The sequence below is a fragment of the Gracilinanus agilis genome, chromosome 1, assembly GCF_016433145.1.
Source record: "Gracilinanus agilis isolate LMUSP501 chromosome 1, AgileGrace, whole genome shotgun sequence".
Lineage (NCBI taxonomy): Eukaryota > Metazoa > Chordata > Mammalia > Didelphimorphia > Didelphidae > Gracilinanus > Gracilinanus agilis.
Genome location: NC_058130.1, coordinates 263,999,587 through 264,023,453, shown reverse-complemented (window position 1 = coordinate 264,023,453; position 23,867 = coordinate 263,999,587). Strand labels below are relative to the sequence as shown.

General features: G+C 36.2%; 1 protein-coding gene across 1 annotated transcript in view; it reads right to left on the bottom strand.

Moving 5' to 3' along the window:
• PTCH1 (patched 1) overlaps positions 1-23,867 on the bottom strand; it is a 76,656-nt gene that overhangs the window by 51,830 nt on the left and 959 nt on the right. Inside the window, exon 2 of the mRNA XM_044657558.1 lies at positions 22,478-22,670. Within this exon, the coding sequence (XP_044513493.1) occupies positions 22,478-22,670 (193 nt within the window). The remainder of the gene's footprint in view (positions 1-22,477; positions 22,671-23,867) is intronic.

Sequence of the window (23,867 nt, the reverse complement as noted above, 5' to 3'; positions counted from 1 at the left end):
ACAGTAGGTGCTTAATAAATGTTTATTGATTGATTGAAGAGTGCATTATAATCAAGAGGGAGAGTCAATGAATGGAGGAGACACGAAAGGAGTGGATATTTGTTTTGTGAGGAAGAAATACAAAAGACCAGTTAAAGAGCCTGATGGGTTCTAGTGAAAGTTTTTGATTTCTTATTTTTAGGACTGGGAGATTTAGAGGTGTGTGTAGGTAATAAGAAAGGAACCCATAGACAGATAGGGTGGCACTGAAAACTTAGAGAGACAGGTAGGAGGGGGATGATTCATAATGAGGAACCAGAAGACACAAGGTCACAACTGAATCTTGAGATGCATATCCCAAAAACATGGATCATAAACTATAATTTTAAAATGTGGATAATAGTCTTGGCTAAAAAGCAGGTTATCACATCTAACTACCTCCTAAAAGTTGTATAGTTGTAACATGAGTTCATATAATATTATACAGTTGTTTTCTAAAAAGTTATTCTCCTCTCTTCTTCCACTGACCAATCTCATATACAACCCCATGCACAGAATCTCTGCAAATGCTCATATGATGAAGATTGTTCCTTTCTAATGAGCATACTTCTTCCAATTCTGATTACAGACCCAAATTTTATTTTGCTTTTGGAACTGTCAGAATTTAGAATTTATTTAAACCATTTGGCCAAAATTCATTTAACACAAAGAACAAAATCCTTCATCTTTGCTCAAAGTGACTGTTTACTATCAATAAAAATCAGTGCTTCCTTAGCCAGATGCTATCAGACTATAGCTCACTAACAAGAAAGCTTTAGCTAATCAGAATAATATCAATTCTTTAGTCATTAGAATAGCAAATAATTTCCATTATAGTTCCAGTAAGGGAATGATGGTAACCAAGGCTATAATATGTATCAAAGTAGCACAAAATCATAGAAAAATATGGAACTTAATAGAGCTTCCATAATGTTGACAATGATTTTTATTGCATTTTTGTTAGAACAGCATCACATAATTTTATTAATTATTTTGGCCTGGGATTTTCTGAAATGATGCCATTATTTCAATATTAAAACTTTACTTCAGAAATCATCTACTGTGATTTCTCAAAGATCTTTATTTTTATATGAGGAGAATAATTTAAAATAATTTATTTACATCCAAACCCATTGATCCATATAGAAGGGAAATGGCCTAGTTGAAATGATTTCAACTAAAATCCACTAGTATCCTTCTTTTATGCCTTTTTTTCTTTGCTAATGCCAACTAGGACAATTGACAATGTGGAAAACTATAAAGCCAGTCACTTGCAAATATTTTATTTTAAGTCAATTGGACTATTATCATAAATAGATTAAAGAGTTTAGAAAAGCTAAGAATTCTTCTAAATATTCTTCAAATTCCTATAATCCATCCACTCATGAAGTATCCATAGCTGACAAAATACTGGCTTTGAAATTAGAAAAACCTGAGTTCAAATTCCAATTCAGATACTACTAACTGGGTGACCATGGACAACTCACTTAATCTCTCTCAGCCTTAATTTCTTCATCTGTAAAATGAGGATATTAATCACACCTATATGACAAGGTTGTAACATGTGAAGCCCAGAGTTTTACGTAAAATGTTGGCTAATAACTATTATTATTTATGTTTTTCAAAACTTAGTATTGTTGCTATATTTTATTTTTTTGTCTAGACCTTTGATTTCATCAGTGTAAGAAACTCCCACTGCACAAACTCTCTCCACCAATATATACTGGCAATTTGTAATTCATAGTTTTAGGGAAAAAAAACAACACAAAACTTCTCTCTAACAATACAGATAGGCAACTAGTTGGCAACTGAGTCTTTTTTTATAGAGTAGCCTCAGGCAATAGGAGGTTAAATGATTTGTTCATGTCACACAGCTGCTTGTAGTATGTGTCAGAGACAGAGATTAAATCCTCATTATTCTGACTTCAGAGATGGCCCCCTATCCATTATACCAGGTGGCCTCTTTTGTATTTTATTTATTTTATTTTAATCAAGTATTATCAATAGCTTGCTCCTGCCCCCAGCAAATTAGAAGACATTTCACTTGTTTTTGCTTTGGTGATTTCTGTCTTCTAGACTACCATATTACAGTGTCTTTTAAAAAAATATATTATGATAAGAAATATCTTATATATATATTGATAGACTCTGCTAACTTCAATATCTTGGACATTGAGTAGCCTTGAACATTCATATGGTATAATGTCAGTATTTAGCTAGTATACTCTGGAGCTAGCTACAAGGAATGTGAATTTCTTCTGAACAATTTTATGGGCATGCTTGACTTCCACTTGATTAACAAATAGGGATGAGGAATGGACCAGTGATTTCACTGCTCTGAGTAAATACTAGAAGAAACTCTACCAATACTGGTTGGCACCTTCTAAACTTACAGCTTCTGAACTTTATACTGAGACTTCTTCAGAGTCACCTAAGCCAGTACATTTCAGAGGCGAAACTTGAACTCAGATCTTTCCTGCCAATAGATCATCTCTATTCACTAAATAACACTGGCAAATATCTCTCCTAAATCATAGCACGAGCAACCAAAAAAAGTATTTAATTTGCCCTCCTCGTTAAGAAATAGTAAGGGTTTTACTTCTAATGGAGTCCAAATGTATCTCATTTCAAATGATTGAAATTATAGTTTTTACAGGGCAGCTTGGTAGTAGCACAGTGAACAGAGTCAAGCCTGGAGATGGGAGGACCTGGATTCAAATCTAGTCTCAGATACTTTCTAGCTATGTGACCCTCAACAAGTTACTTAATCCTGACTGCTTAAACTTTGCCACACTCTTCTCTCTTAGAATTGATACTCTCTTAGAATCTCTAAGAAGGTAAGGGTTTTAAAAAATAATAGTTTAACATGAAATTTGAAAAACAGTCTTCCCTTCTCCCTCTGCCTATTTTATTCTGTTTCTCTATTACTTATTTTTCAAGTTTAAAGCTCATCTAGGGGAAAATATATTTTTTAAATCCCTACCATACCATCATGTTATACTTCACAGCCTTCTCCATTCAATCAATAAAGAAGATAGGGCAAACATTATTAAACACCTACTACATGTCATACAATGTTTCAACTCTTCCACTTTCCAATTCATAGTTATTTCCTCTTCCTACTAAAATAAAGGAGTAACAAACCACAGGCAACCTATCCAACAGAAGATTCAGACTTTTTCTATCATTCTATCATGGGATACGTACAACTGGCAACTCAATTGGAGAAAGCAGGTGCATGTACTCAGTACATTTTATTTTCTACATAAATGAGATGAAGTTTCTGCAATATAAAATACTGTTAGGGAGGGAAATATCTTAGCATTAAAAAGAAACAAAACCACAAACTGTGCTTTAAAGGTTGTCCTGTAGCAATAGAAAAAAAGAAAACCAAGGCAATTTGAGTAGGAATTTCCAGAACCAATATCCTTATCACTGGCACTCTGTTCTCTCCTATGAGCCAACCTAGGAGAAGGTAAAAGGTAATTAAGAGTTCATAAATGCCTAGTAGTCCTCTCCCCTAGTTCTAACATCTTTGTTCTTTGATCATCTGTGAGTTCTTCCTCTAGCAAGTTCTTCAGGAAAGGCAAGTACAAAGGAGCATTACACTTTTCTTCTAACTTAGCAAAATCAGTTCTTCAACATGTCCAGAATGTTACTCTTCCAAGCCAACCTGAAAGTTGGTACTTCATGTATCAACCGTATGAAAGTCTTAGGCCCAAGCTGCATGCTGCCCCTAGAAAGAACCCAAGCAGCCTTTTGATGATTCCCCCTAGACTATATCACTCTGGGCTACTCTAAACCAAAAAGAAGCAGGTGCTTCAACTGGCAAAAGAAATGGATGAAGGTTCTCATCTCCTTTGATGTTCACCTTGTTCCTCTAAACAGAGAGCATCATCAGAACCTATTAGGATTTCTCTTAAGATTACATTGTCTAATAATTGTTTGTATTGGGAGCAGCTGGGTGGCTCAGGCATGGAGACAGGAGGTCCTGGGTTCAAATGTGGCCTCAGACACTTCCTACTTCTGTGACCCTGGGTGAGCCACTTAATACCCATCACCTAGCCCTTACTGCTCTTCTGTCTTAGAACCAATACACAGTATTGATTCTAAGATGGAAGGTAAAGGTTTAAAAAAAATTATTTGTATTACTTGATATACCATGAGTTTATAGATTCAGTCCAGTATTTTACAAAAACAGCATCTCCAACATACCTAAAAGACCAAGACTGGATGAGTCAGTTAAACAAATTACTCCCTCATCTGAAAATAATATGCATTAATAAAAAGGTTAAATTTTCATGAAGGGAAAGGTTTGGGCACTTCTTTTATGGGTTATACCAATTCAAGGAAGCAAAGGGACATTCGTTTAGGATGGCCAAATTAGGGTAGGTGAAGGATATGAATATTAAAATTTTTAAATGCATTATCATTAGATCCAGTGAAATTTAATCATTCACTCATGACGTGTTTAAACTTCTTTTGAATGAGAAACAGAAAGAATCTGAGTTAGAGAATAGCACATATCTATGTTTTATAACTAACATCTTCTGTATAGCCTGGGTCTTCAATATTGTGGCGTGTTAAAATTTTTCTTATCATTTGAGTTTATGGTGATTAGTATTACCAGTTTTAAAAGGAGAGAGGATAGCTAAAAAAATTTTAGAGTCAATTTCTTTAAAAAAAAATTCACTTTTGAGGAAAAGGATGAAGAACAATGAGAGGCTTAATGAACTGACCAATGGACTAGACACTCATGGGCCCTGAGTTCTAATTACTGTCCTATTATTCAACTTTCATTTTGATTGCTAGCAAATTGCTTAAATTTTTTGCCTTAGTTTAAAAAAAAAACATTTTTGTAATACAAATCCACAGTCTGAGAGCTAGCAGCAGAAAAACATTAAGGAGCTGTAATCCAAAGAGAATTTATCTTCATATGGCATCACCCATTTTGACTTTCTCAATGACAAAAGAATCAATGAAAATATAACAAATGAAAACAAATCATCCACTGAAAATCACTAGGCAAACACTACAAATAACAGATCACAGGGAAATAAGAGGAATGATGAACATGGACAGCATGAAACAGAGTACAGTTTCCTGACAAAACATACTCTTCTTTCAAGGGATCCCTACCAGCTGCTTGCTGTACCATCTGTTATTGCCTGGGCAGCTTCCTATTGAATGGCTCTGCACTAAAGCAGGACTGCTCCCACTGTCGGACACAATCAGGTCAGGTCAGCACTCCCCCCAGCACCGAACCTGCTGCCTGTCACAGCTCCCCCCCATCTCGATATTTCTTACATGGCCACCAGCTCCCAGGGCAGTGCTGCATCTGTCAAGAGGCCCATTTTTCATAGTTCACTTGCTATTCCAACAAGTAGGGAATGGTCATCTTTGACTTGTGCAGGATACATGAATAAAGGCAAGGTAGAGAGTGTAAATGGCTTATTCGAGTAACTTCAGCCTTTCAGAAGGTTCCATTTCATTTTACCCAAAATAGAACAAAGAACAGCCCTCCCAAGCCAAACCCAATTTCTAGATCACCTTAGTAATAAGTGAACCGGTCTATCATATCATACTGTTATTCACAAAGCAAAAGCAAATATAATCTTTTGGCATAATTAGGAACTACCTACATGTCACGAGAACCCATGTACAAAATATGCAACTCCATGTTTTGTTAAGCCTAAATTCTGACCAATTAGTTAAGGCCTCCTAAAATCTACATTAAAAAAAACTTAAGTGCCTGCAATGCAGGCTCTCTATCACTGTATTCAGTCTGTTGCATAACATTAACCCCAGTTCCCTTCTCTCAGCTTCGGTGGAGCTGACATCACCTCTTAGCTCTGAAGGCTATTCTCACCATTATACAGCCAAGCCCTCTTTTCATTGGCCCTTCCACTTGAGGCCACATGGGGGAGAACACAATGCAAGTCCCCACCTTCACACGCAGGCTCCCCCAGCCTGTGTAGAACATCACGCTGGACTGATTTATTTCCAACACTGTTCCTTCTCTCTGCATCTGTGCAGGGAAACACACATCATTGGGGGCCACTTTCATGATTTTGTTGCGATCAGGATTAGCTGGATTAGGGGTTGATTCATAAGGACCCCCTGTGGCTCTGAGGAAGTTTCATCACAAGGTCAGTGTGGTGTGAACTATATTCTGTCAACACCACCACTCCTTATAGCTGAGTTAAAAAAAAAACCCCAAAACAAAAACAAAAGAAAACACTGCAAATGTGAACTATATGAACAGTTTGTAAGAATGAGGATTTATAGACTTCTCTATGAAGTGGTTAAAAAAAAGATTATCCACTTCAATTCTATATTCATTTAAAACAAAAACTGTAATTCATCTCAAAATGTCCTATAAGTTAAAAATTTGGTAGGTTTGGAGATGGAAATGAAGGGTGAGGCTGGGCAGGACCTATCCCCAAAACCACAAAAGAACTTTTAGCCAGTCCCAGACAATGTCAGTCTCAGAACTTGAGGGTTGTTGGGATGCTGAAATGTTATACTATGTATACAGTATTCTTACTTCAGTACTATTTGATTCCCAACTTCTCAAGGGAAATTACCACCAGAACTAGCAGATATATTGAATAATGTTCAGTTGTTTTTTTTTAAAGGAATACACTGGAGGTTAAGAAAAGTGAAAGGAATCAGTCTTGGAACTATAAATGTGTGTATGTGTGTGTGTGTATAGATATGTCACTACAAGAGTCTTTACCTTCAAACTTTTCCTTATATCCATCCAAAATCCTGATCTATACAAACAACGACACATTTCAGGGTGTGCAACCTGTAGAGAAAGTTTGGGATTGTGTGTGTGTGTGTGTGTGTGTGTGTGTGTGTGTGTGTGTGTTTTAAAGAGCAGTCCTTCTTGCAAAGAACTGGGCTGTTCAATCAAAGCCTTATCTGTTATATTTCTGTCTTTCTCTTCTGTTTAGTGCATTCACCAACAAGAGAAAAGGAGGTAAGCAAAGGAGGCTTTGACCTGCAGCTGTAACACAATACTTTCGCACAGCCCTGTCGACCCCTGACATAAATTTTACACCGCAGCTGGCATTTACACACTTAGCATTACCATATGTATAGCCTACTCTGTGCTAATTATGCTAATCACCTGTCTAACTCTCTGCTGCGAAAAATGGTTGTATTTAGCAGTCCACTGCCTACCAATACAGCTTACTGTGTGGCTGAAATGTACATTCAGACGGTCCTGAATGGCAAGATTTTTCCACGTTGCTGGCTTCATTCAGGTCTCAGAAAAATTTATTCAAGTCAACTGGTTTCGGTCCGCAACAAAAAAGTTACGAGAAAAAAGTGAGTGTGTTCCTGCCCTAACATTCTGGGTCTGCTTGCAAGCAAAATGATAAATCAATTGGTGTGGGAAACAAAAAGGGAGAGAGATTTCTTTTGGGAGCCATGTGAAACTGTAGCCTATTTTTTTTTTAAAAGGGGTCATCCTATTTCCCCAAATCTCTGGAAAGAGCAGTTAAGAGATATTTAGCTCTAATCCCAATTCTCTCAAATTGCAAGCTTTTGTCTACAATTAAGCAAGGTATTAAATGTGTGAAATTTTTCTGGATCATGTGTGAATTGTTGGTATGGTGTCATATTTTCACTTTTCACTTTCAACTATAATAACACATGAACCCCAAGCCAAAACAACAACAACAAAACACCTACATCAGATAAGAAGCAAGAAAAATAGTTTAGAGATTTGGGAGAAAAGCCATATGCTATATCTTCTTTCTTCTTTTTAAGTGATCTTCTTTAAGGGCTAAACAACTTAAAAGTTTGTTCTGTGAATAGGATTCTTTTGTTCACATTAATAGAACAAGGGGAATAAGGAGAGGAGAGGAAAATGAAAGATGCTGCAAAGAAGGAAAAAAAACAGGAGGTAGGAATGAGTAGGGGGTATGTGTGTTGGGAGGGGCAGAGGAAAGAAGAGTTGATTGTTTTCATGTCCCAGTTCTTATCATTACTTTTTCCTAAAACTATCTTCGTACATAACTAACTCTTCTGTGGTTTTTATTTATATTGCATTCCTTCAGGTATTTAAATATAAAAGCTCAACTTTTACCCTTCTCTAATTCATAAATGTGTTTGTAGAAGAAGACAACAAACAATTTCCAAAATACTTATTTCCAGGGACAGCTTGTATTTGAATATTCCAATTTTCAGATGAATGCTTCTGGAATACAATTTTCCTTGATTACATGCAATGTTATAAAACATGCCTAACCAGAGTCAAGCACTTGAGATGGGTAGAGGACTGGGGAGGTGGAACAACAGGGAAGCAAGTGATCACTAATTTTCTTAAACTAAAGCAAACTAATCTGTAGATCCACCAAAACCCTAGAAACTATGCCCAAAGGGGAAGGACATCCATTATGCAACATACTAACCACCCTGAAGTTACCTAAGAGTGCATTTACAAAGTACCAGAACAACTCTACAATAAATCTTATGTTTACATCCAGAAGGTGCACCACCCCACTCAGGCTTTCTATTAAACAGCATGAGGTCATGAAGAACCCTATGCCTTCCTCTTCTTTACATCTCATCCTCAGTCAGTTTGACTCACACACCAGAAGCTTATGAGTCTCACTGTGAGGGGGGAAATCAAATTTCAAGTAGTTAAAATTTTTCTCCTTTAATTTTGCTTGGTATTTTATACATGTGCCTAACCAAATGAGGCAACATTACACAAGTTACATCTTGCTCTCTTTGGCATTTCAATTTTAGTTGGTATTCTCTGCCAGTCCAAATTATTATTAATTTATTTGCACTCCAGTTCCAAAACAGTCAAAAACACAAATAGCACTACAACTACTGTGTTCAATTCAGAGCAAAGGATTCTCTCTCTCTCTCTCTCTCTCTCTCTCTCTCTCTCTCTCTCTCTCTCTCTCTCTCTCTCTTCTTCCCCTCCCCCCTTTTCCCCTCCTCCTCTCTCCCCCTTCTTTCCCTCTCCCCTCCCCCCCCAATAGGAGATGGACCACCCTGCTCTCATGGCACAGAGTACTGTTTACATTGCAATACTTGACTGTGTAATACATCTGGCATTTTTGGGCAGGATTCCTAAGCTAGGGGCCAGAAGCCCTTAAGCAATGATTTAAGGGGAAAAAAAATCATACGCATTGACTTAACAAGACTCATTTTTACTTACTTTTGTGCATGTTTAATCAATAACTAAAAACCCAGGTTGCTAAGAAGGGGAAAACTATTGTTTGTTTTAATTTATCTTAATAAGTATATAAATGTTACATGGTTTTAGGAAGAAATTTTCACCAGCTTTCCTTTCATTAGCCAGAATTATATTGAGCACCCTTAAAAATGCCTAAGCAAATAGGGTCACTCATATGTAATGCACTATTGGGTCAAGTACATATTTTTGGTTTTGAAGTTAGAAATAAGATTTCTACATTATTTTAAATGGCTCTAATGACAACTTATCATTTATCAGTGTATCTGTTAATTAGTAGATACCTGATTAACCACACCAACAATATCTTTAATCTGTTTTCCAATTACATTGTTAGCCCCAAATGGGAAAATTAAATTTTTCTGCCTCTTGTTCCCTCCACCATTCTAAAAACTTCTCCAGTAATGATTTTGTTCTCAAAAGAGAAATTCTATTTTTTATTTTCTCTGCAAAACCTGGACACATCAAGTCACCTTTGTAAGATTCTTTCAAAATGTGTAAAATGAAAAGTTTGAGCTAGATTATTTCTAAAGACCTTTCTAGGTCTAAAATTCTTTTAATACTAAAAATCTAGAATAGGTAGTTCAAAGGTAGAGTAATAAAGTTATTGAATTGTAAAAACATAAAGCCAAATTAAAAGAAAAACGAAGTATCATCAAAAAGAACCACAAAAACTGTGTTATAAATAAATGATAAGTAAAAATGTTTCTATTTTGATGGCTCTAATGGCATCTGTTTAGTTAGGGAACTTTCCCATTGTTAATGGTCCTGAATGGCTAAATTCTTTTCACTTTCTTCTCAGCTAGATTATGTAGCTTCTTCACTAGCTAAGCTCTCTAGGAAGCCCACAAAGACTGGACATGCCAATGAGCTATATATGGCAATGTAGGAAGAAGCCAAAAGTTGGATAAGGAAATCTCTATTCTGCAACCCTCAACCAGGCTAGTTTCTCATTGGCTTCAATCAGATTTCTGCCCATGTAGGAGTTGTAGTGAGATTCCCCCCCCCCAAATTCTCTGGCTTATGCTAATTACCATCTAAGAAATATAACATGATTCAATTCTTCCATATTTCATATGCCATGCTGAACAGAGGAAAGCAAAAAATTTATTTCTCATTCTTTTTAGTGGTTTAAATTAGATAGAAAGAACTTGTCAATGAAATTTAGAGCTACCTAAAAATTTCATTAAAATATTACTAGAACCTTCAGAAACAGAAACACATGTTCTACTGACATCTTTCAAAGAGTATAGTCTTTTGAATCTGTTCTGTCAATGACATGACCCTCATAGATGCAAGTGGAAGTTCTACATTTAAATTCTCCCATTGTTATTAATGGAACAATAAACTTTCAAATATCTTCCTGTCAGTTTGCAATTAAATAGATCTGCTACTTTTTCAGTTCATACTTGGCAACAGAATTTCATGGAAGGGGAAGCAAAACTATATAATTGAGGCTAAGAGGAAGAGGGAAAGAAAAATTCAATAAAGTCCAATAAGAATACCACATGAATATATGGATATGATAACTTCTTACCTACTTGGTCTTGTCTTACCTACTTGGTTGCCTTTGAGTTTTGAAAACTCATATATGCATACATGTATGCACACATGTATGTGATTTTAGGATATATGTATAAAATCTTCCTAGAGAAAAATTACCTTTTGAATATCTAATGTTACTGAACTTTGCTATATGGTGAAAAGACAAGAAATTAGAACTTGGGGCTTTGAAAATTGTAAAATATAAGACCTGTAGATAACCAAATGCTTTATTCAGTTAATCAAATCTGTACCATTCTGATGAAACCCCAATTACAAAAAGTAAGTTAATATTAGAATTTCTGGGGTATCATTTCATAACTAAACATTTGTATCCCAATGTCCAAATGATACCTAGAATATACAGAAGAATCTTAAGGTTTTAGAACTGCTATGAAATGAGGCAAAATTGGATCAAATAGCTGTCATGGAATAAAATAGAAGCCATATATATATGTATGTGACTCCTTGGCTGCTGAATTGTTAACAACCCCCTTAGATAAAACAACAGCAGACAAGTTACAACTAGTACCCTAGTGGACAGCACTCCAGGAGGTTATAGGGAGGTCAGCTTTGAAGGAGAAATCCAAATGAAATATAAACACAGTACTGTAGAAACAAATCTCCCATCGCTTTATCCAGCCAGCATTAATCTAGGCATCAGCTGTGGAGTATAATCTAAACAAACGGATCAGTCGATTCATACATCTGGAAGCTGTCATATTTTGGAGCCTCCAAGCAGTTATGTATAACTGAAACAACCAGTTGCATGTACTAGCTTTTAAACTTGTTGAAGGGTCAAGAATGGCAATGTGAAAATATTACAGCTGAAAGTGTCAGCTGTATTCTTTGGAGCTGACATGAGACTGACTTGAATTTAAAGGAGGGGAGGGGTTGGAGAGGATTCCTTTCAACCACTCTGCCCCCAACATGATTTCCAATTAGACTAAAATATTACTGAAAAGGTACTATTACAATTTAGTAAATGCAAACAAACGATTCTTTATTTTATCTTTTTTAAAACTGAGGGGAGGTCAGGGTCTGAGAAATGGTAACATTTTGTATGGATGCATATGAAATGGAACAGATCTAACAGCGTAAGACACATTAAAAAATTTCATTACAGTCACAGAATAGATGAATTTTACTACTTCTGAAAGTAGTAAAGGCAACTTAAAGCTAACTCCCATACTGTCCATACTGATGAAGTATTTTGACTCAGATGTCCATTTATTCATTAATTTCTTCTTTGGTAAGGGTGCTTTTAGAGAGGAAGGTTTCAAAATACAAACATGTGAGCTCACCTGAGACCATTACAGACCTAACCTGATATAAAGACTATTAAAAGAAGGAAAGCAGAACTATAATTTTAGCATGAAAAATACAGTGCCACATTTCCTGTCAGCTTTATGCTACTGAACTTTAATTCAAATAGAAAGATAATGTACAATTTTTGAAAAAGTTGCTGGAGATATATCCTTGGAACTCACAAAGCAAGAAAAGCAGCTGATTGTCTTGCTACAGTTTATCTATTACCTATGACTTTCTCTAGCTTCAGCTAAGAGGGGAAATAACAGTATTGTCCAAGAAAGGAATTCTACCTTTTAACTTGAATCTTATTCTGTCACTTACAGTGTGAGACTTCTGGGCCTCAGTTTCCTTATCATTAAAATGATGAGTTCAGATGAAATAGCTTCTAAGATCCTTTCCTATTCAAAACCTATAGCTATAGCAATGTTGCCAAACTCAAATAGAAGTGGGCCACTAATCCATACATAAGGATCCCTGAAGGTCACATAATTAACTTGGTTTTAAAATGTAATGTTATCTATGTTTTATTGTATTTTACTTATTTTGTTAAATGTTTCCCAATTACATTAATCTAGTTAGACCACACACACTCTGGCAGCCTCCCCCTCCAGCACACCCCACCCCCACACCTCTGATCTAGAGCCAAATGGTGCTGAATTGAAACAAACAAAAAAACTGCAAGCATTTCTAAAAGAATAATGCCAGGTTTCACTTGAATGAGGAAGCTGTTACATTAACATAAATATCATCCACACATTAATGAAGCTCCCATCTTGAATAATGATTGTATAAAATCATAGATTTAGAGCTAGAAGAAACCTTAGAAGACATCTAATCCAACCACCTCAGTTGGGCAAACTCAAGCCCAGAGTGGTTAAATGACTTATGTAAAGGTCATAAAGGTCCTAAGTAGAGAAGCTACAATTTTAACCCAGGTAGGAGGATTCTACATATAATGTTCTTTTCACTATGTTCCCTACATAGAAATTACTCTTCTATTCATGTGTTCTTATCCAAAGGGGATGGACTTTGATTCTTGCTCTCCAATTACACTCTGTCCCCTTAATCAGAAGAACTGTTTGGTAGATACTAAGAACTAAGATAGTAAAAATTCACAATATAGTAAAATAGTAAAAGACAGTTTGAACATAGGCCAGGAAGAGAGTTTAGAGAATTGGTCTTGAGGTCAGGAAGGTCTGGATTCCCTGTTACTCTGAGCAGGTCGTTTAATCTCTCTGTCCCTTGGGGAACTGTTTAATACTATAAATTACAGCGCAGCTGCTGATCTGCATTGATAAAAGGAGTTTTCTCACCAGGAGTTTCTCTACACAGATGACATCACAGATCAAGACCCAAAGGGGGGAAAAAAAGCACAGGTAAAAAGAACAGTCATGCTGTTCTTCCTCATAAATGGAAGTCTGCTCAGGACCTTTAAATGGCTCCCTACATCCTCTGTCCATCTTTCCAAGCTTTCTTCCACAATATGTTGCCACATTTTAACTTTACAGCCTTGTTTCATTGTATTCCCTTCAATAGTTGAGACAAACTGTATCAATTCATCATTTCTCCATTTCTACACCTCTGTTCAATCTTTTCCCTAAACCTGGAATACTTTTTATTCTTCCCCACCATCTATTGACCTTCCTCCTACCCCTTAACAGTTCAACTCATCTTCCAGGAAGCTTCCCTGAAGCCCCAGTCAGTAATAATCTCCCTAATTTCCTTAGATCTCAAATAGTATTTTGCTTTTGCTTTTCTTAGACTTATGTCATATTCTATATGATAGTTACTTATATATCTTTACTGTATTCTTAGGGTCCATGAAGCCAGAGACTACTTTATCCAAACTATGCAGTTCAGCTAGCATAATATTTTACATAGAGCCCTAAAAATGGTTTTTCATTGTTGTTGTTTAATAGAGGCAATACATATAATTTTTAAAATATTAGACTTGGAATCAGATGATGTAGTGCCAGAAGACCTGGTATAAATTCATTTCAAGCTACTATGTTGAAGAATAGAGGAGGGCAAATGGGAAAAATGCTATACAAATCTGACTCTCCAAATGGTGAGGATCTAAATACTGAGTTACTAAATATTCTTTATTGGAAAGCCTCTCAGAGGTTTTCCTCTAATGATATAGAAGATTGCAATTAAGGGCAGTGTGGCATTAGGGTAGAAAGGGAAAAACTTAAAAAGGCAGAAGAGGTACCAAAAGCAAAATTGGCTGGATTAAAAATGAACACAGGAAGGGTAAGATCTAGGACAAAAGCAGTCTGGTGCCAGTAAGTATACAAAGGTCAAATAAATTGGTGCAAATTAATATCTTTGGGGCAAGCAAAAAAAAAAAAGACATTTTTGACATAAAGAGCACTGGAAAATTTTTTTGACTAGGAAGCTTTATCTGTTCCCTTCTTGTCTGTCACTACTCCAATCCTTGATCATGACATTTCCTCCCCGAGAAACTGGAATATGAGTTTTGACTGTAACAGTTTACAGCACATACTACACTAAACCATATAGCTGGAAAGCTCTCAAATTTCATTATTTGAGTTAGATTTTTCAAAATTTGAGTTAGACTTTTGAGTTTGTGATTTGCAGAAAGCATGCCTTTATCAAATGATAATGCTTTCTGTACATAATGATACAAGCTAATTGTGCAAATGTAAAATCTTAGACTTGGATTTAGAAAACCAACTTCATCAATGCAGGATGAGGGAAGTATGATTACAGAGCACTTTGAATAGAAAAAGCAAATCAAAACAAAACTAGAGGTTTTAGCTCAATAGTGATATTATATGGCAGCCAAAAAAACTAACAGGATTTTGGGCTAAAGGTAAAGCTTCCAGGAATCTTTAAGAGGGGATACTTCCTCTGCATTTTGTCTTGGCTAGACAAGTTGGAATATTCTGTTCAGTTCTGAGCTTAAGAAAGACACTGATAAACTGGAAAGCATCCAGACTATCCAGGATGGTCAGGTCAAGGGCCTTGAGTTCTGGTTATTTGAGAATTGGTTAAAGGTATTGGGAATGTTTAGCCTTAAGAAGACTCAAGGAAAACATGATAATATCTTCTTATTTGAGAGGCCAAGTGGAAGAGAGATTAAATGAGACTTATTTGGCACCAAAGAGAACTAACACAATGTATAGAGAGTTGGAAGGGGGAAAATTTAAGCTTTATAGTCAGAAGTTCTTTTTAAAAACAAAACAAAACAACAAAAACAATTATAGCTATCCAAGAGTAGAATGTGCTGTCTCAGTAGTTGCTGGGTTGCCCTCCCTCACTGGAGGTCTTCGAGTAGAGGCTGGATGAATGATTATCAGGATGTTATAGTAGGGATTTCTCTGGGATATGAATTGGACTCATTTCCCATTTAAGGTCCTTTCCAACTCTAAAATTCTATGATTTAGAATTTTTTTCTTTAATTAGAATTGTATTTGTGTTTAGAATTCATTCACACACAATATTATTTAGTAAGTATTGAGAGTTTAAAAAGCAATAATTACTAAGTGTTTTAGCAAGAAAAACAAAAAGTTTCTATTACAAATGTCACAAAAATCTATTTTAATTATTTTTTTATCTCATCTCTGTTGGTCTGAAGATTGTAGTTCACATATTCAAACAATCTTTACAATGTTTTCCCAGCATATTAAACAAATCTTAAAAGCAGGAAAAAAATCCAATCTATCAAATGGATTCTTTTAATTATTTTTTATAAAAATATTTAATTTGTAAAACATGAGGATAAAATTGGTTTGCACAATAGATCAAAGCATGTATAACATACAAATAGATATTTTATTGTAATTTTTTGCCAGTTTAAGCACAGGTATAACAGCATTCTTCAAACTGTTCCTTACCATCTCTCCCCCCCACAGTCTCTCACTCTATATTTCCTTCTTTAACTACTGAAATATGCAACTACTATAACTTGGATTATTTATATGGCACCCATGACAAGAACGTTAATACAATTTCTATTAAGAACATGCCCAATTTAATCAAACTTCTCCATTAACAGTCCTGGAAAAAATGGAAGTATTTTCCAAATATTTAACCAAGGCCTTTCCTTTTTCATTTTTATTAGTTGATTTCTATTGCTGCCTAGGAAAATAGGGAATTCTTATTTTGGGATCTAAATGTTTATACTACTTATTTCTAATGGGAATGCTAAATTCACTATACCATGAAATTAGATATTTCTTTATATAGCTGAGAATACATTGTAAATGAATCAGTCATAAAATATTCTAAGATCCATTTAGTTGGGTTTCCATAGACTTATTATTATCACTTCTAGATGAGCAATAATGTGGCATAGAGGAAAGTTCTGGAATTGTAGTTTGGGGAAATGAAGTTGAAATTCTTCCTTTGCCATTTGTTAACTGTAACCTTGGATAAGACACTTCTCTGAGATTTAGTTTCCTCATCTACAAAATGAGGGGTTTGAATAATCTCTAATGCTGATTCTATGAATTAATATATGCCATGGGCAGCTAGGTGGCGCAGTGGATAGAATGCTTGGGATAGGAATCTAGAAGACTCATCTTTGTGAGTCCAAATCTAGCCTCAGACACTTACTAGCTATGTGACCATGGACAAGTCACTTAACCCTGTTTTATCTCCATTTCTCATCTGGAGAAGGAAATAGCAAGCTACTAGACTGAAAAATGACTTGACAACAATAAATCTCAAAACAAGAGATCCAGGTAATGGAGAATTGATAACTTATATAAAGAATCTTGTGCCTGCCATTAACTTGTATGTAGTAAAGAAAGTTCTTGGTAGCAGCTATTAAGGTGAATTGAGGGAGTATATGGAGGGTATATTCTTAGATGTTACACTCTGCTAAAAAGAGATTTCATTAATGATCTAAGAAGAGCCACTGGATAATGACTCTTGCAGTGTAAGCATGTTAATAACATTGTAGACAACTGTTATCAGCAAAGTACTGATAAGAAACAACATGAATTAATGCAGAAAAGATAAAGACAAAACTAGGAAGCACACTTCTTTTAAATGAAACATTTAAGAGCAGCAATTCTTTCCAATGAAACACTTGAGAGGAAGCATGCTGAAGTAGAAAAATCACTTGGAGTTAGGGTCAGAGTACCTACTTTTGAACTCTGCCTCAGCTACTTATCTGTGTGGCTTTGAGGGCTAGTCTTTTTTGCCTCTCTCTTGTTTCCTCAAATGTAAAAATGAGGGGGTTGGATTTGATGACTTCTAAGATCCTTCTTAGCTCTTAATTTTATGGCAAAGATTTTTGAAAAGATGTTGAAAAGTTGATTCCATCAGTACTAAATGAAATGTCTCATTCTCCAACCAAACTCTCATTTGAGAGCTTGTCATGGGTATAGTAAAAATTCTTGTCTAAGCTTACTTACCCCCCAAATACATTTGATAATGTATTATTATAGTCTTAATGTCTCCCCTGACCTCTAATCTTTCATCTCTACCTGCTTTTCAAGTATTTCTAACTATCCAGTAGAAATAAAAAACTCAATATGTCCAAAACTGAACTTATTATCTTTCTCTTTAAATATCCTGTCCCCTCCAACTTCCCTATTACTGTTCAGGCAATACCATCCTCTCAGTTTAGGTTCACAACATTGATGTCATCCTTGACTTCATTCTCACTCCCTCTCAACATATCCAATATGTTGCCAAGGCCCATCAATTTCAACTTTGCAATAACTCTCAAATATGTCCCCTTTTCTCAAACTCTGTCACTATCCTGATTCAGGCCTTCATCAACTCAAAGCTTGGACTACTGTAATAGCCTGCTGAAGTCTTCCTGTCTCTCCCTAGTCTATTCCAGCTTCCATTAAGACATCAAAGTGATTTTCCTAAAAAAACAGTTTCAACCATGTTACCCTCCTTACTCAATAAACTATTGGCTCCCTAGTTTCCAGATGCTTTGTTGGGGCTTCTAAACCTTTCATAACCTTAGCTCTATCCTGCCAGTCTTCATACATCCAAATTCTTGTATTCTTCTATGCAATGACATTGGTCTCCTGGCTGTTTCACAAACAAGACCCCATCTTTTAGCTTTGTGCATTTTCTCTGGTTCTTCCATATGCCTGGAATCCTCTCACTCTTCATCTCTGCTTACTACCTTCCCTGTGTTCCTTTAATTCCAAACCAAAATTCCATCTTCTACAAGAAGCCTTCTCAGCATCTCTTCATTTTAGTACCTTACTTCTTTCAAACATTTCCTATTTGTCTCGTAGGTAGCTTGTTTGTACATATTTGTTTCTTTGTTTTCTCCTCCCATTAGATTGTGAGCTCCCTGAAGTCAAGATTATCTTTTCCTTCTTTTTGTATTACCAATGTGCTTAGCATCATACTAGGCACATAGCAGTAGTAAATTAATAACAATATTGCTTAATAAATATTTATTCATGGATCAACATTTGTTAAACACCTACCAGGCACAGAAGACTCAGACCTAGCAAAAGATACAAAGTTTACATAAGACATGCTCTAAGCCCCAAGGAGTTTCCAATTTACAGGGATGATAAAGACACAAGTAAAATATACAATATTATACAATAAGTTCATTAAACTGTTATAGAACAAAATAAAGTTTGTGGGGGGAAGGCCTTTACCAACCGGGAGGACACCAGTTAAAGCTTCTTTGTGGAGGTGACATTTGAGCTGGCCTTTAAAGAAAGTAGAAACCCAATAGACAAGAAGGAAGGGCATTCTAAGAAAACAGAACAACCTGAGACAGAGGTTTGAGTTTGAGTGGTATGCACAGGAGGTAGGGAGTTGTCCAGGGTGGCTGAGAATTAATTACTATTCAAATGAAAAATTTGAAATAGCAGTGGAAAGATAAGAGGGCTGCCAGATTGTAGGGAACTTCGAATATCATGGGAAATAGAGTGAATTTTTTACTTGAAAAGGTAATGGAACACCACTGAAAATTTTAAAATGGAAAATGGAAGAAAGTCTAAAAAGTTGATAATCCCTCCAGATGGGTGATATTTGAAGGCCTCTATTACAGCTGGTAGCTACAGCTAGAAAGAGAGAGGAAGGTTCACATTCAAAAGATGTTTTAGTGGTAGAAATGACAAACCTACTTGGACATGAGAGGTGAAGGAGGAGGAAGAGTCAAAAACAGTCAAAGGGTCAAAGGTTTTGAGGATGGCAGAATTGATAAATGGTAATCTCATAAACAGAATGTGTAAAGTTAAAAAGAAGTTCAAAGTTAAAGTAGCAACATAATGAATTTACTTAAGATTCATATTAAGTATAAGGAGCTAGTATGGTATCCAACTGAAGATGCTTGAGAGAGCTGGATTTAGAGTCAGATGAACCTAAATAGGTTAAAATAAGTATTCTTTTATTTATTACCTGTTTAACCTTGGTCAAATCACTGAAACTCTATTGGCCTCAGTTTCTCCATCAGTAAAATGAAAGAGTTGGACCAGATGGCTTCTTCTTGCTCTAAATCTGATTCTGGAACACAATAAACTAGAACTCAAACAGGATCTGTGATTTCATGGACACAATGAACTGCCATTTGGAGAATACAGATCAATACCTTCTCTCTAACTTCAGAGTCTTATAGAGTTAAACCAAGTGGTTAATAACTTGGTCAAAGTCATACAGCTAGTCCTGAAGCCAGACTTGAATCCAAGTCTTCCATAGGCTCCAAGATCAGCTTGCTATCCACTAAACTGTGATGCTTCTATGATATTACAGACAATATAATTATGTGTGTCTACCAAAAGAATACTGATGCATATACTGTGTGATATTTCAACACATGGAATATACCTCTCCTCTGATTATGAATTCATAATAATTCCCTAAGCTTAAGTTTAAATTCAAACACTTGTTCTTGGTTTTCAGGCCTCTTTTATCCCTTCCCAACCTATGCAAGTTTATTTTTCTCTACTTTCCAACATTCAGCATGTACTTCAATAAGGCCTTATGCCATCATCCACAAGGGCAACATTCTTTTCTGCCTCTCTGCCTTTTGCTAGTGCTCTTTTCCCTACCTACAATGCACTCTGTCTCTCTATGGGGATATAGCCCATTCTTTAAGCTTCAGCTCAAGTCCTTTCTCTTCCATGAAGCCTTCATAAACTATTACATTGTTCTGCTAAACCAGTGGTTCCCATTTAGAGGAACTTGAAGTCCTTGAATCCACACTAAAAGTTTTTAATAGAGCCTTAAACACTAAATAATTGAAGAATAATATTCGTATATTAAATTATCCCAAGGGTTCAAAACGCATTTTTATTGGTTGAAAGATGTTCAAGGAATGAAAAAAGTTGGTCATGTCTTATCTAAACATTATATCTTCTAGCTCTGAGCATAGTGCTGTAAGCTAATAAATAAATGTTTAGCTTTTTGGATTCATTCAATTACCCTCAATAAATCAATTGATATTTATTAGAAAGCCTCCTATGTGTCATGCATTGTACAAACAAATGCAAAGAATAAAACAATGCCTGTTCTAAAGAAGCTTACATTCCAAAGTCAAGAAACTCAATTTCCTTATTTGTAAAATGGGAATATATAGCACCTATCTCAAAGTGTTGTTGTGAGGATGAAATGAAATATTATAGTATATGTAAGGTCCTTTTTGCAAGCCTCTCTATAAACACAAGCAATTATTATTATTCAACACCATATATTATATCACTTGATGATTTTCTAGTTATTTCATGTATATTAATTTGTCTCTCCAACTAAATTGAGGGCATGGACAGTATGTACACTTCTGATCTTTTTCAGAACCCATTTTATTTTGACTCATTGTATGACTTTGGATATATGAGCTAACTTTTCTGGCTTCTTCATATGTAAAATGACAGACTACATGGTCTCTAAAGTACCTTCCCTCCTTAAATCTTCTTATCCATTGACTAGTATCTTGGTTTTCTCAGAGACTTTGAATAAATGTCTAAATGTATAAACTACATTACAATATTTAGATAAATATTTGCTGGCTTTGATCCAATAATTTTGTAAATTAATACTTGGCATATTTGAGATAAAAGTATTTTTAAAACATCCATATTATCTGGATTGTCTACATAATTCTCTCTATTATTTCACTTTGTAGTTATACACCATACAACTTCATGCTAGACAAAGCAAAAATAGCCCTTTAAACAACAGACTAGCTAGCATCAAAAATCTAAGTCAAGTCTACACTGGCATTTTGAAAAGGGTTAACAAACAAGTATCCAGATAATTTCTATAAATCCAGTTTTGCCTCACTTATCTGGATAGTTATTTAAAAAAAAAACTCTGTGTGTTACATGTGTGCCTGAAAATATGACAAATTGCCTAAATTTCCCTTTGTTAGTTGAAGACATGGCCAAAAGTAATATTTATTACAAAGTTTTCAAATAACAGAAAGTATTCACAGTAAGGGAAAAAACACCAAGTGTTACCTAAACAGTATCAATAAAAGAATGTAAAATGTTTCAGTCTTCATCAATGTGTCCATTGAGGATTTACAACTGGCTTAAAAAGAAGCCTCACAGGGAAACTCCCAAATTGTGGAATGTGGATATAAGACTGGTAGAACTCCTCAGAGAGCTTGGGTGGCTCATCCTCTAAACGTGCTTCCTTAAAACACATTTTTTCTTTCTTCCTACAAAATGCAACTTTCTCCAATATAATTCCATTAAATAAGCCCCCACCCGTGAGGAAACATTAATCTACTTTGCAAACATGCGTTCCAGTTCTGTGCTTTACTTTTTTTCCTCTCTCTCTCTTTTTTAACCTTGAGACAAATGTTTTTTTCCCTCAGAGTTGAAAGCTGTCCAAAACCAGGACCACACACGCAGCCTCTGCAGGCCTGCGCTCATCACGTTCTCCCTCCTCCAGCAGCTCCAGAGGCAGCGGCTGCCTCGGCTGCTGGGGGCACACACTCTCCCAAAATGGCGGAGGGGTGGTCTTTTCCCCCCTACTTTATATCTTTTTTTGGAAGAAGATAGGAAAGAGAAGATTTATGAAGATGAATGTAATATAAAAAGGAAAAAAAAACTTTTTCCTTAAATAGTCTCTCCAGATTTGAAAATGACTCAACATTTACATCAGTCCCAAGATACTTCCCCCTAAAAATGGTTCATTCCAAGGAGCTTCAAGCCTTTTCTTTCCCCCTTCACCCCCACCTTTTGCTCTCCACACAATCTCCCACACCACCTAGCAAAACACTGTGGACCAGAATAGATTACAGCAAACTCTTTGTAGGTTTTATCTGGCATCCGGCCAAACTGCTAAACAATAAACAATTCCCCCCGGTGTAGAGAGGATTTAAAAAAAAAAAGTCTTTAGGTATAGTCTCGAAAATATCTTTATCAATTGATAGAATGAAAGAAAATAAAAGGAAGCAATAGAACGTGCTGGGTCTCTTACCTTCTACCCAAAGCTCTTCCACGTTGGTTTCAAGATTAGCTGCCTTTAATCCTACAGCGAAAGCCCCAAATATAAGGAGGCCCACAACCAAAAACTTGCCACAGTTTTTTTGAATGTAACAACCCAATTTAAATAATAGTCTCTGAAACTTCGCTCTCAGCCACAGCGGCGCTTTCCTGCCGGTAGCCTTCCCCTGGAATGCAAGCAAATATCAGGAATAAGTGCTTTGAAATTGCCATAAACTTATGCACTATGCACAACAACGTTGGTGCTTTTTGGGCAATCGCCTCCCCTTTACCTCTCAAAATACACACACGCACACACACAAACTGAATCTTTTGGTAGGACTTGGGAGATAAAGGGTGGATTTGATGGAAGTGACTAGGTCTTGTTGGGAGAGTGAGAAAGGGGAGGGTAACATATATTTCAAGAACATAAGCAAAGAATTTCCACAATGCAAGTACGTCATGAATGAAATGGTTAACCTAACCACAAGGACACTAGCTAGTATAGGATGACTCTTTCCTGAAAGCTTGGTGAGCAGGAAGGTGAGAGTTTGGCCGGAGGGGCGGAGTATGGGAGTGGGATGAGAATTATTCATAAATCAAAGCCTGGCTTCAGAGTGAAATCTGTATCAAGACTGTGAGGGAGCGTCCCTCTAAGCACCTCCTTCTGGGATTCTACTAGGAGTCCCAGGGTGCTTGAGGGGGAGGGAAGGAGGCACTAGTTGAGTGTGTGTATGTTAGAAAGCAATCGGTGGTCCTGAGGAAAGAAATCATTCATACTAGAATATTTACGATGGCGGGGGGGGGGGGGGGGAGGGGGAAGGTGAGCAGAGAAAATCAATGTACATGAATAGCAACCGTCTAGAAAAAGGATCAGAAAAATAAACACCTGGTCCCCCTCTTTCCCTATGTCTCACTAAATCTCTAAGATGGTGTGGTTGGATGAGGGGGAGGGGGGGAATGGGCAGCGGAAGGATGCTATTTGATAACAATTTGATTTGTTGCCATTTCCTCAACCCAGCTCCCACAGCCTTCAACATCAACTTTGTAGTAAAATGCAAGATCCACGTGGCGAGCAATGCTGCGAGATCATAGCTTAATCGTGATTCATTTCCATAGAGTTAGGAGACGCTGTGTGATCTGAATTAGGAAGTAGAGCAGCCATCTGTAAGTTACGACAATATTTGTGAACAGAAGAGGGCAGCCACATGGATTTTTTTCCCTCCCCTTTCCCTTCTTGCTGAAGCAGTTTTAAAAAATCTGCTTTCTGAAAGGAAAATAACGCTTAGGAAAGGGATATATCTGAGCGTTATTTCTTCTCGCAGATATTTCTTCTGCAGATCAACAACCTAGGGTTTCCTCTACTACATTATGTTTACACGGAA